The sequence below is a fragment of the Equus przewalskii genome, chromosome 11, assembly GCF_037783145.1.
Source record: "Equus przewalskii isolate Varuska chromosome 11, EquPr2, whole genome shotgun sequence".
Lineage (NCBI taxonomy): Eukaryota > Metazoa > Chordata > Mammalia > Perissodactyla > Equidae > Equus > Equus przewalskii.
Genome location: NC_091841.1, coordinates 28865871 through 28879318, shown reverse-complemented (window position 1 = coordinate 28879318; position 13448 = coordinate 28865871). Strand labels below are relative to the sequence as shown.

General features: G+C 56.6%; 1 protein-coding gene across 3 annotated transcripts in view; it reads right to left on the bottom strand.

Annotated features, from left to right (window-relative positions):
* The window catches only part of LRP5 (LDL receptor related protein 5), a 108110-nt gene that overhangs the window by 62975 nt on the left and 31687 nt on the right, over positions 1–13448 (bottom strand). For all 3 annotated transcript variants that reach the window (XM_070565673.1, XM_070565671.1, XM_070565672.1), the window contains exons 3-5: positions 8437–8634; positions 3700–3896; positions 2185–2316 (exon numbers count right to left, since the gene is read on the bottom strand). In XM_070565673.1, coding sequence (XP_070421774.1) covers positions 2185–2316; positions 3700–3896; positions 8437–8634 — 527 coding nt within the window. The remainder of the gene's footprint in view (positions 1–2184; positions 2317–3699; positions 3897–8436; positions 8635–13448) is intronic.

The window sequence follows — 13448 nt, the reverse complement described above, 5'->3', positions numbered from 1 at the left end:
TACTCCTTCCCCACATGTCCACATGCAGCCTGGCTCCAGACACCCCAAGGGGGCAGAGACGGCAACCACACCTGCACCCAGCCATGCCTCTCCCTGTCCCAGAGCAGACATCACGAACAGATCCAACATAGGGCTCAGACAGGCATCACCAATCAATGCCGGCAACAGATACCAGATCCAGATCCCTTTAACTCTAGGGCCAGGACCCAAGCCAGCCCTCTCAGGGCAGTACGATTCGGAAACAGCAAAAACACAAATGGCAGGGGCTGGCCCTGTGGCCAAGTGGTTAAGTTTGCACGCTCCGCTTTGGCGGCCCAGGGTTTCGTGGGTTCGGATCCTGGGTGTGGACCTAGCACTGCTCATGAAGCCATGCTGAGGCAGCATCCCACATGCCACAACTAGAAGGACCCACAACTAAAAACATACAACTATGTACTGGGGGGCTTTGGGGAGAAGAAGAAGAAAAATAAATAAATTTTTAAAGAAACCGCAAACGGCACAGAAATGCCCAACAGGGATGGTTCAAAGATGTGACCCCTTGATAAAATAATCTTTGGGCACAAAAACTCATATTTCTGAAGCATAGATACCTCCTGTTATTGCAGATATGAACTGAAGTAAGCAACGTGAAGCTGCGTGGGGTGTGAACATGCAGAGACATACAGAGTCACACACGGAAAAACAGCAGAGAAAGACACACCCAAATGTTCACGGACTATCTCCAGACTTCCCTTTAGTTTCTCACACACACCATGCAGATCAGCTATAAGTTTGCAGGGACCACTGCAAAAGGAAAACGCAGGGCTCCCTGTTCAACAATTATGAAGCATTTCAAGTTGGCAACAACAGAGCAGTAGACCAAACGTGGGCTCTTCTGGATGCAGGGCCCAGCGTGACCGCACAGACCAAACGCCAGCGACACTGGTGTTGACACCAACCTGCTCCTGCCACAAGGCTGCTTCACACGCTGTTCCTTCTCCCTTCCAGTCCTCTTAGGGATGTCCCCACTGTGCATGACCCTCCCACAGACACTTGGGAAAATAAGGCCCTTTGGGGGGGTTTTGTGGGGGCTGGCACCCTGCACCACTAACAGACCCTTTGGTGTGACAGCTGAGTCTTCAAGGAAGCAGACGCCCTGCCAGGGAGCAGAGGGGTCCTGCCCCCAGCCTGACCACAGGACCATACACATCCTGGGCCACCACACACAAATACAGAGTCCGGCCCACCCACAGCAGAGAGACCAAGAAAACACCCTGGGGTAGGATCCCGTGTGCTCAGACAGCACACGACAGGCCAGCAGCCTAGGGCAGAGGGAGAAAAGGGTGCTTCAGACCCCGCCCCACGGAGCCCCCACCTCCGAGGTGGAAGCCAGCTGTGCTGGGCCCTGGACGTCCCTGGCTGCATCCCGGATGCACGTCATTTCCACAAGAGCGCACTAAGCAGCAGGTGCCTGAAAATCGAGAGGGACAATTCAAAGGTGGTAACACACCCAAAATAAAGAGAACGACTTGTGTGTGGGGAGGCAATCCAATGAACTCCGTGCGTCCAAAAGCAACTCGCATTAAGAATGTGCTCGCCACCTAGCTTTCCATGGGGCTTATTATGGCCTGAAGACTCCACAGGAGCGGGATGCAAGGATGCAAATGAATTCTAGATTCCGTAGCAACGTGGAAAATGCTTTCGGAAAAGCAGAAGATGGAACCACACTGGGGGCCGCCGTCCTGCACCGTCGGCGTGCACTCAGGAGAGACAAGAAGGCAAACAGACCAAGGGGGGTCCTCCCATTCCCCAACCTCCTCTGACGCTCCAGTTCTTTTTGCAATAGACACAGTTTCTGTTTAATAGGGAAGACAGCGGGCTCTTAGGTTGTGACCGCTGCATGCTGGCAGCGTGCTCGGCACCTGGGGTCTCTGCCTGTCCCCACAACCTCGTCCTAAGGACGTGACACACGTTCTGAGGTCAGGAATGTGCCCGAGATCACTTATCCGCCGGGCAGCACAGCCCCGATCTGACCTCGAGTCCAAGCTGCTTGGCTGCCAGAGTACACCGGGACACAGCGCCCGCGATGCCTGACCCCACCCCTGGGGAGACAGACGGTGCCGCGAAGCTCACTGGAGGTCCCCGTGGGCACCCAGGCCAGTGGCCGCCCCCCGCCAGCCGGTCCCCACCGGCGCCCCGTCTCACCTGCCTTGCACGTCTTGCCGTTGTCCTGAAGCTGGACGCCAGTGGGGCAGGCGCACGTGTAGAAAGGTTCCCTTGGGGACAGCAGGCACAGGTGGGAGCAGCCACCATTGTCCTCCTCACATCGCGTGTGGACTAGGAAAAAAGGGCAGGGTGAGAGAAGGTTCCAGAACAGGACCCTCCACCCCCACCGCTCCTGGTGTGTGGCATCCTCTCTGCCCCACTCCCATCCCCCAATCTGCTACAAGAAACCCTCGTCTTCTTCAGGGCGCCCCCCAGGGGACACCTCCTCCGTGCAGGCCACCCTCAGTCTGCCTGCGCAGGAACAGTGGGAGCCCCCGGGTCGGTGGGTTCCTGGAGCAGAGGTCTGTCGTATCTTTTTGACATGCTTGGACCCCACAGGCTCTGCACAAATGCTTAGTGGCCACCCCTGGACACTGGGCCGAGGCTCTTGGTGCTGATGACAACGCTTTTCCTTCTCCCAAGCCTTTCCACAACCAACACACAACTGACCTGAACTAGTACTGCCGGCATCTCGCTCTGCCTGGGGCAGGGTGGGCGCAGTCCCCTGAAATGAGGGCATCGAACCCAACCCACCGGTTCCCGGAGTGGACGCACCAGGCCGTGCCTCTCCCTCCCCAACACTGCCTTAGGCCAGGGGCCGGCCCAGGTGTGGACGCGGTTAAGGACCACGACCTTCTCATCGGAAAACTGCTCCAGAGAGATGCCCTCCCCCTCGGCACAGACAACAGCTGCCAACCCCAAGCTCCCCCTCTTAAGTTGAAGGTTAAAACCTTCTACAGCACCACGGCCAGAAACCCTGGCCCTGGTCCCCGTAGGAGGAGGTGAGCCTAGGGCTCTGGCCCCACTGGCCGCCTGTCACAGCAGCCCTGAGCCCACGCAACACCAGGACCCCTACCAGGACCCTATGGAGACCCCAGGCTGAGAACTTGATTTAGAGCAGATTTCTCATTAAGGAATATGGCACTCCTGTTGGGCCTTGAAAACAGGGCAACTTTCCTTGGGAATCTCTTTGCCGCCTCCACCTTGGAGAATGCTGGGACGGGGACCTGCCTGAAGCAACCCCTACGCGAGCTCTGCACATGGGCCTCTCCCAGCCTCCAGGCTCCCGTGCCCTGCACATACCTCCCCAGCCCGCCCCTGCCCTGCACACACCTCCCCAGCCCGCCCCTGCCCTGCACACACCTCCCCAGCCCGCCCCTGCCCTGCACACACCTCCCCAGCCCGCCCCTGCCCTACACACACCTCCCCAGCCCGCCCCTGCCCTGCACACACGTCCCCAGGTCCCCAGCCCGCCCCTGCCCTGCACACACCTCCCCTGCCTGCCACCGCCCTGCACACACCTCCCCAGCCTGCCCCTGCCCTGCACACACCTCCCTCCTCTCTATCAAGCACCCCTGCTCTCCTCCACTGCTCTGAGGGTCGGCCTCCCCAGACCATGGCTGCCCTTGGGGAGCCGTCCACCCGCATGCCCCCTCACCCCCTGCCCCAACTCACAGTAGGGCTGCCGCTCGGGGCTGAGCACTTGAATGTCCATGGGCGAGTAGAGAGCACTCAGGATCTCCTTCCTCTTCTCTCCAGTCCTCTTGTTACAGGCGTGAATGGAGCGGGTCTGCCAGTCCGTCCAGTACAGGGTGTCCCCAGAAAGCGTCAGGGCGAAGGGGTGCGTCAGGCTGCCCTCCACCACCTTCTGCCTGCGGGGGCAGGAGGTAAGGGAGAAGCCATCAGGGGAGTCCCCATGGTCCGCATGCTCCCAGCTTCGAGAGCCGTCCATCACCACTGCTGACCCACCGACATCACCCAGGACAACAGCAGCTGTGATGGAGCAGCAGGAGACAGGGGCAGCGCACCCCAGGACGCTCTCCCAGCGTGCAAGGGCGCCTTCCAGACCCAGCCAGCCTCCTGCCATCCCTGACTGCGACAGGGGCGCGGTACCTCCAGCTGCTCCCCATCCCACCTGCTTCGACAACGGTGGCTGCTGGCAAAGGGTCCCACGGAGGAGAAAGAAGGAAGAAAAGTGGCAAGAAGGAAGCCACACCTGCTGACAGAGAGCTGATGACAAGCACGCCTGACCTGTCCCGATGCTCTAGGAACTTGATATAAATCAGAGCACACGGGCTTGCTCATTCCTATGATGCCAGGAAGTTCTATTATCAGAGTAAACAAAACTGGATATCAGGACAGAAAAAGCTTTCTCTTCTAGGTATTTCCAGCGCCCAGCAAACGAGGGCTTGCTTTCAATGAGATTATGGACACCGGTGACAGAATGTAATTTTACATGGCGGGGAGCACGTGCGATGATCTGGTTTAATGACCCTCCCCCAACTGTAAGCTCCCTGGAGAGGGGGCTGCGGGTGGGTGGTCACCACGTCCCCAACCCCTGGGACAGCACCTAGGAGGGTAATGCTCAAAAAGTGCTCCTGAATAGCTGAGGCCACTCACGCACGCTCTTTCCTGATCTCACCTGACACTGCCTCGTTTTTGTTTTCTTGACGTCACTTGTAAAAAGATGTGTTGAGGTGAAATTCACATAACACAAAATTAACCATTCAAAGTGAATAACTCAGCGATATACAGCAGAGTCACAATGATGTACAACTACCATCTCCATCTAGTTCGCAAACATTTCCATCACTCCACAGGAAAACCCCAAGCCCATTAAGCGGCTACTCCTCATCCCCGCCCGCCCAGCAACAACCAGTCTTCTCCTGTCTCCAAGGATTTGCCCATTCTGGACGTTTCACATAAACAGAATCATACGACATGCGGTCTTTCGTGTCTGGCTTCTTTCACTGAGCATTGCGTCTCCAAGATTCATCCACGGAACATATGTCAGTATGTCACTACTTTCTACGGCCGAACAGTATTCCACTGCGTGGACAGAGCACGTTTTGTTCATCTGTTCCTAATGCGTCTGTCAGTGGACACGGGGTTGTTGACACCTTTTGGCTATTGGGGATAGTGTTGCTATGGACATTGCATACAAGGATTTATTTCCATACCAGTTTTGAGTTCTGGGGAGTATAACCTAGGAGTGGAATTGCTGGATCCTATGTTAATTCAGTGTTTGCGTTCTGGGGAAGCACCAAGCTGCTGTCCATGACGCGGCATTTTTTGATCAGAGAAGCCGAGCTCGGCCCATCATTTCTGGGGCTGCTCCTCCTCCCCAAGCCCAGCCGAGGCTGGAAGAATGGCGGGAAGCTAGTTCCAGGCCTCAGCTCACCTCGCCCACCCTCGCCCCTGCTCCCAGGACACCCCGTCCTCTCTGGGTGCAGCTCCAGCCATGCGCCCTCTGTCTCCAGTTGGAGCCAGGAGCGCCCCAGGCACACCAGCCTTTATCGAGCAACTACTATGCCTAGGCATCATGCCCCAAGCTTCACGTGCGTGGCCACATTGAACCCTCTGACTACCCCTAGAAAGTACAATTACCACCCCCAATCCACACACGAGGCCCCGAGGCTCAGAGCAGGAGTGACCCAGCCACGGTCACGGCTGAGAGGGAGCCGAGCAGGTCGGCCTGGCTCCAGTGCTCACCCTCTGTACCAGGACATCATGCTTCCCTTTGAACAGCCCTGGGCACGTCCACAAAGAGCAGCTGCCACCTGCATGGCCGGAAGAATCCAGTGGTGATGCAGGCAGAAGAGGGGCTGAGCGTGGGCCCTGCAGTCTCAGTACCTGGGTTCCAATTCTGGCTCTGACTAGCTGTGTGGCCTTGGGTGAGTTCAACTGCCTCTCTGCGCATCCCTATAACAGGAGTTCATAATAGCAAACACTTCATAGGGCTGATGTGAGCATGAAATAAACTGATAAAATGTCCTGGCAAACACCAAGTGCTATGGAAGGGTTAGCCACCATCACCACCACCACTACCATCACCACCACCACTACCATCACCACCACTACCATCATCACCACCACCACCACCACAACCATCACCACCACCACAACCACCATCACCACCACCATCACCACCACCACCACTACCACCACCACCATCATCACCACCACCATCACCACCACCATCGTCACCACCACCACCACCACCACCATCACCATCACCACCACCACTACCATCACCACCACTACCATCATCACCACCACCACCACCACCACCATCATCACCACCACTACCACCAAAACCATCATCACCACCACCATCACCAGCACCACAACCATCATCACCATCACCACCATCATCACCACCACCACTACCATCACCACCACTACCATCACCATCACTACCATCATCACCACCACCACCACCACCACCACTACCACCAAAACCATCATCACCACCACCATCACCAGCACCACAACCATCATCACCATCACCACCATCATCACCACCACCACTACCATCACCACCACTACCATCACCATCACTACCATCATCACCACCACCACCACCACCACCATCATCACCACCACTACCACCAAAACCATCATCACCACCACCATCACCAGCACCACAACCATCATCACCATCACCACCATCATCACCACCACCACTACCATCACCACCACTACCATCACCATCACTACCATCATCACCACCACCACCACCACCACCACTACCACCAAAACCATCATCACCACCACCATCACCAGCACCACAACCATCATCACCACCACCACCATCACCATCACTACCATCATCACCACCACCATTACCACTAACACCACCATCACCACCACCACAACCATCACCACCACCACAACCACCACCACCACCACCACCACCACAACCATCACCACCACCACAACCACCACCACCACCATCATCACCACCACCACTACTACCACCACCATAATCAGTGTCAGTCACCACAACCACTGCTGCCACCATCACCATCACCATCACTACCACCCTGATTATCATGTTTTAAATGCCACTATCATCCCCACAGTCCCCTGTCACTCTCCGTCGACCAGGGCACCTGCAGCCTGCAGCCTCTCCGGCCTCTAATCCACCCCGTAAGCACCAGGATCACTGAGTTCCCCGAGGACCACGGTTCCCCAGGCTGCCCCACTTCCCAAATCTCCAACCAGGCCCCAGGCCAGTCTGTGCCCCGAGGGACAAGGGGAGAGAACGTGTGCCTGGCTCAGCTGTAAGAAGAGGTCAGGAGGAAGCGAGGTCCTGCCACGCTGGAAGCACAGCCTCAGGCCTCAGTCCGGCCTTCAAAGGACTGCAACCCTGGCCCGGAGCCTGGCTGTAACCTCAGGACACGCCCTGAGCCAGACCCACCCAGCTCAGCTGCTCCTAAGTCCTGAGCTCCCAAAGCACGGTTTACTGTTTTAGGCTGCTAAGTTTGGGGGCATTTTTGTTATGCAGCGACGGATAACTCATACACAGGCCTGGAGAAAATGCAGCAAATCTCCTGACGTCCTCACGTCTGTTGCAGTCGGTGTCTGTCTGTATTTGCAGAGATCCACACCCGAGACCTCCCACATGGGATCACCACAGCCTCCAGCACCGGCACCCACACACTCCCCGCCTGGGCCAGGAGCCCCACCAGCGCGGCAACGGGGTCTATCCTCCCGAGAGGATCCCCAAGACCTGGCACAAGCCAGCAGGCAGCAGCTGGTCAGTGAATAACACCGTCACCTGCACACAGCAGGGACATTCCTACATCTGAAGCATAATCAAGCAGTGGGGCTGTGAAGCCAAGCTGACCAGAAGGTTCTAAGCAATTACCCGACAAGGAAATAATCCTTTACGCTCACTCATTCATTCCCCTATTTGACTGAGCACCTGCTATGTGGAAGGCTCTCTGGCCTTCAGGGGGCTCATGGGCTGGGGGGACAGAGAGGGCACCGAGAACGGTTCACAGCCCTGTCGGCCCCTTGGGCTTTAGGTCCACAGTCTCGTCTCTGTCATTTCAAAATCCAGAAACTCTGAAAACCGAAAACATTTTGTTACTAATTTGGTGGCAAAACCTGTGCGTGGATGCAGGGCTATTTATAGTTTTCTCTCCCACTCAGAATGAACGGTGTACGTTTTGCTATAAAAATATTCACGTGACAGACGGCAGATGTCGCTCAGACCTTGCTCGGGGTGTGAGGTTAGATGTGGTGTGTGCATTCTACTGCTGTTCTAAGTTCTGACAAGTCCTGAATCCCTCAGGCCCCCAGGGTTTCAGATACGAGACCATGGGCCTGAGCGAAGCTCGGACCAGCTGAGGGTCTGGTGACAGCTGGGGTGCGGTGGGGACCCGCGGGTAGGCGGCCACTTACCGGAATGAGCCATCCAGGTTGGCGCGGTGAATGAAGCTGAGCTTGGCATCGGCCCAGTAAAGCTTCTGCTCCTCCAGGTCGATGGTCAGCCCGTTGGGCCAGTAAATGTCCGAGTCCACGATGATCTTCCGGGTGCTGCCGTCCATCCCTGCCCGCTCGATTCGGGGGGTCTCACCCCAGTCTGTCCAGTACATGTACCTGATGAGGGGAACAGAGGCACGAGGGCAGAAAGCTGACACAGATCTGCTTTCCACCTCTGTTTTCTGTCTACACGGCGCAAACAGGAAACAGAGACTGAATTTGCCCTAGGCTCTCACCCAAACAAGGTAACCAATGTTTAGGGCTTGGTCTTCTAAGCAGCTGGTGATACATTAATTTTTAAACAAAGTTGGGTAATCAGATACACAGTCTCCAACCTGTTCTCCGTTAGCAACATACCCTGGGTATCCTCTCTTCTCACCAATAGAAATCTTCCTTGTTCTTTTAATGGCAATATAGTTCTCTAAATTATTTAAGTCACTCCCCCTTGGACAGCTGAGTTGTTTCCGATTTTTTGCTACTATGAAAATGCTGTAAATGAACCTCTAAAAGGTAATTAAAAATGTAGAATGGATACAACTTACTGAGCACTAAAAAGAAATGAACTATTAAGCTATGAAGAGGCACGGACGAACCTTAAAGGCAAGTTATGAAGTGAAAGAAACCAATATGAAAAGGCCACATACTGTCTGATTCCAACTTTATGACGTTCTGGAAAAGGCAAAACTAAGGAGACGATGAAAAGCTCAGGGGCTGCCGGGGATGGGAGAGGGATGAACAGGTGGGGCACAGGGCACTTTGGGGCAGTGACACTGTTCTGTAGGATGCTACAACGGTGGACACATGGCATTAAACCTTTGTCTGGACCCACAGAATGCACATGGGTATGTGGGACTCTCTGTACCTTCCCCCGAGTTTTGCTGTGAACCTAAAACTGCTTTGAAAAAAATTACGTCTCTTAAACACACGCACACATAGGCGGGTGCACACTGAAGTGATGGCAACAGCTATTCCCGGGCGGGTCTGTGGGTGACCCGGCTCTGCTCATCCACATTCTCAAGTTTCCAGTGAGAAGCAGCCACCACACATCCACGAGAAAGTGCCACATCCCTAAAAGGCTTCCTTATGTGATGTCCCACCAAGTGAGCAGAGATAATATACTGCAATACCAGGCGTCCGGGGTGACGGGTTCAAACCCCGCCAGCTCCCGGGGGCCAGGCCGGCCATGGAGCGAGGCGCCCACGGATGTGAGCCTGGAGGCCGGGCACGGCTCCTCAGTGGAGACCAGAGAGGAAAACACCAGTCTGGAAGACACGAGACCCCCGGGTTCCATCCCAGGCAGTGTGGACGAGCCACAGGACACAAGGCGTGGCAGGTCTGTTTCATTTTGTCTACCCAGCAGCTCTTCTCCACAGAGGAGGCAGACGGTGCCCAATTTCCCTTTGAGGGACCCTCTCCCACTGGCGGTCCATGTAACTCCCCACTCCCCGCCCCCCAGGGTGGGCATGGATGGGTCCTGGCCATCAGCAAATCCATTACTCCGCCTGAGTGACCGCTCTAGAGACAGGAGGCTCATTCACGCCCAGCCAATGGGAGTCCAGCTGGAACCCCGACTGAGGACAGCAGGGGAGCCACCTGTGCCATCGGTGGGAGGGCCCACCGGGGCACAAGCCCAGTGGGGAGAGGTGGTGCCTGCAAGCTGAGTGAGTCAGAGAACAGTGGCGCTTCTCAGATGCCCTATTCTGTGGGCCCAGAGACCCTTTTCTTCCAGCTGCTTCCGTGACCAGCAAGTCCCCCCACTGCTCTTGGCCTGCAGTTCCAGAGATAAAACCTCGTCCAGTTACAGCAAACCCTGAGCGGCGGCCATCAGGGACCAGCGCGGTCTTCAGGGACGTGGGAGAACAGGCTCAGCCTTGCCCTTTGGGGGCCTCTGTCCAGTGGGAGAGGGAAAAGATACACAGGCAGCTGCCACCTCTCCCCCGACGGGAGCTCAGCGGCCACCCACTTTCATGGAGCCAGGCAGGCTTCCCAGACGGGCATGATTTCCAAGCCGGGGCTGCTGCCACCTGCCGGAGGAGTCGTGCCGAGATTAACACGAACGAGCTTGCAGGGGCTCCGTACAAAACGTACCCGCCTCCCGGCACGGTGGCCACACAACAACTGCACCCAGCTGTTGTCGCCAAGCTCCCCTCCTCTCCAGACCCAGTGGGGACAGACAGGAGAGAGCGTGCTTCATCCAGACACCTCTCCAAAAAGCCTCTCTTGCGCTCTCTCCTTTGCATCTAGAGAGAACTCGACTGACCCAGGGAAAGTGACAACTACTAGCCCCATTGGACAGATGAGAAAACTGAGGCTCCAAAAGGCTGACCTGCACCAGGTCACACGCCAGGGGCGCCGGGAGCACAGCGTGGTTCTCTGGCTAAGGCCAGAGCCCGGCCGTCATATGACTCACCCCTCGCCTGCTGGCCGGGGCTGTTGTGAACTTTTCCTGGCAGTCCCAGCTCGCAGGTGCTGTCGGCCAGCTCGGCCAAGGCTCCCGTGGGCTGGTGCACGCGCCTCCCTTTCCCTGTGCTCTTGCCACCCCCCGCAGCCTGGACAGGGCCCAGCCCCCCCAGGAAGGTAGCAGGAGCTTGGGTCTCAGAGCCAGCCCAGCCCCTCCTGCCCTCCCCGAATGCTCCACGGCGGCCAAGGGGAAGGCTCCGGATCTCAGCGAGGAGCATAATTCAAATTCCTTCCCCCGGGTTTCATAACAGAGGCCCGCTGGTTTCCTTAAATGGGGAATCTGCGAGCCACTCCGCGACGGGGCCCGGCTGGCGTGGACGCGCTCTTGCAGAGTCCTCAGCACTGCCACAGGCCCCGCCAGACCCCACGGAGGAAGACCAGCTTCCGAAGAGAAACGCTGCCGCCTGGGCTCGGAGCAAGGCTGGCTGCGGCTGTGGTTGTGGGTTATTTTAGAGAAGGGCCATTTTGCATCTCAAACAGGGGGTTGGGTTTCAGCCAGGCTTTAACTGGAGACCCAGCAGCCTCGGCAGCCCCTCGTGGGCTGGGACAGGCCTGGGCGTCCTCCCAGGGCTGGGCTGGTGTCAGCCTGGTCCAGGGACTCGGGGCCAGAGGGTCCTCCCCAGGGTGCACGCTGCCACCCCGTGGGCACCTGGCGCTGGTGCCTTCCTCCACCCAGCCGGGACGCCTGTGCTTTGCCACCCGCACAGCCGAAACTGCACCAAGTCCCGTCCCCAGGGCCCGTGGGCCCTCCTGGCTGTAGGCTCTTGGTCACATGCACACGGAGGTGGACATTCGGACCGAGAACCTTCCATCCTGATGACGGCCGGGTTGGGTATCCCTCATCTGAGGAAGGACCCCGGGGGGAGAGCATCACAGGAGGGCACAAGGAGGTGGCAGGGGCTCCAATGGGGCCCAGAGGAGGCAAAGCTGCCTCTGTCAATCTCGTGCCTGCAGCCAGGACGGAGGACAAAACCCACTGTCCCCATTCTCAGGACAGCAGTCCTGCCCCCAGGACTCAGAGCTTAAAGTCGTGCAGGGGACCACGTTCGGGTCAATATTTGGTGAGAATGGGGGTGCCGCCGTTGGCTTCTATGCACTGGCCTGGACTCCCCTCTCCTAGGCAACGCGGTGCCTAAGGCGACAGAGCTGGCATCTCAAACCTCAACCACATTCACAAGCAAACTTGAGGACCACAAACTTCAAGCTCATTCACAGATGAACCTGGGGACCACAGTCCAGCATTCTCACCCACATTCAATTTGGGGAGTGGGGACCACCACTGCCATCTTCACTCCCTTCCTCATCAGATGTGTTACTGGGGTGGGGGAAGGCAGGGCCTCATAACCCTGCCCAGGACATCAGCACCAAAGTCTACTCTGCCCCAGGGGGCAGGGGTGTGATCGCAAGGAGATCTGGGGGAGAATTCAGAAGCAAGATCAGAAAGGATTTCAAACACTTAATAAGAAAAACCAGAGCCAGAGACTGACCGGCTCCCAGAGATGGTGCAAAGAAAGCCAGCCTGGATGGGAGCGTGAAGACTGCTCCCAACCCAGCACCAAGCACCTCCCAACTGAGTGCCAAGCACCTCCCAACCGAGTACCAAGCTCTTCACAACTGAGCACCAAGCACCTCCCAACCAAGCACCAAGCTCCTCACAACTGAGCACCAAGCACCCTCCAACAGAGTACCAAGCTCCTCACAACTGAGCAACAAGCACCTCCCAACAGAGTACCAAGCTCCTCACAACTGAGCACCAAGCACCTCCCAACCAAGAAGGTAAAAGGCCACGAGGAAGGAAAAAAGAGGAATAAGAGCACGGATGTGGAGATTATATTTCAGCTGACCAGGAGGGGCATTTTTAGTATAACAACAGCTAACTAACATGTATTGAACCCATTAATTGTTCTTGGTATTTTCTACATGACATGTGACATGGTCACACCTCTGTACAGATGGGGACATTGAGGCACAGAGCAGCACCCTGCCATCCTTGCTTCTTGTCTCTCTCCAACCTACATGCAAAGTGCCAGCAAATCCAGTTGGTTCTGTCTTCAAAATGGATCCCAAATATGGCCACTTCTCACCCCCAGCCCACTACCTCTCTGGTCCAGGCTGCTACCCTCTATTGCCAGGATCACAGTAACAGCCACTAACGGAGCTCCCTCTTTCCAGCACAAAGTCGACTCCCACTCCAACAGCCAGAGGGACCCCCTTGAGCATGAGTCAGACGGGTGACTCCTCCACTCCAAACCTGATTTGTCTCCTCTTCCCATTTTATGTATCCTCCCCTGCCCCTCCCTCACTCCACTATAGCCCCTCCAACACCTCCAGCCCCTCCTACCCCAGGGTCTTTGCACTGGCTGTTCCTCCACCTGGAATACTCTTCTCCCAGATGGCTGCATGGCTCTCACCCTCATCTGCTCCAGGTCTCTGCTCAAACGATACTAAGAGAACTTCCCAGGCAGGCTGCC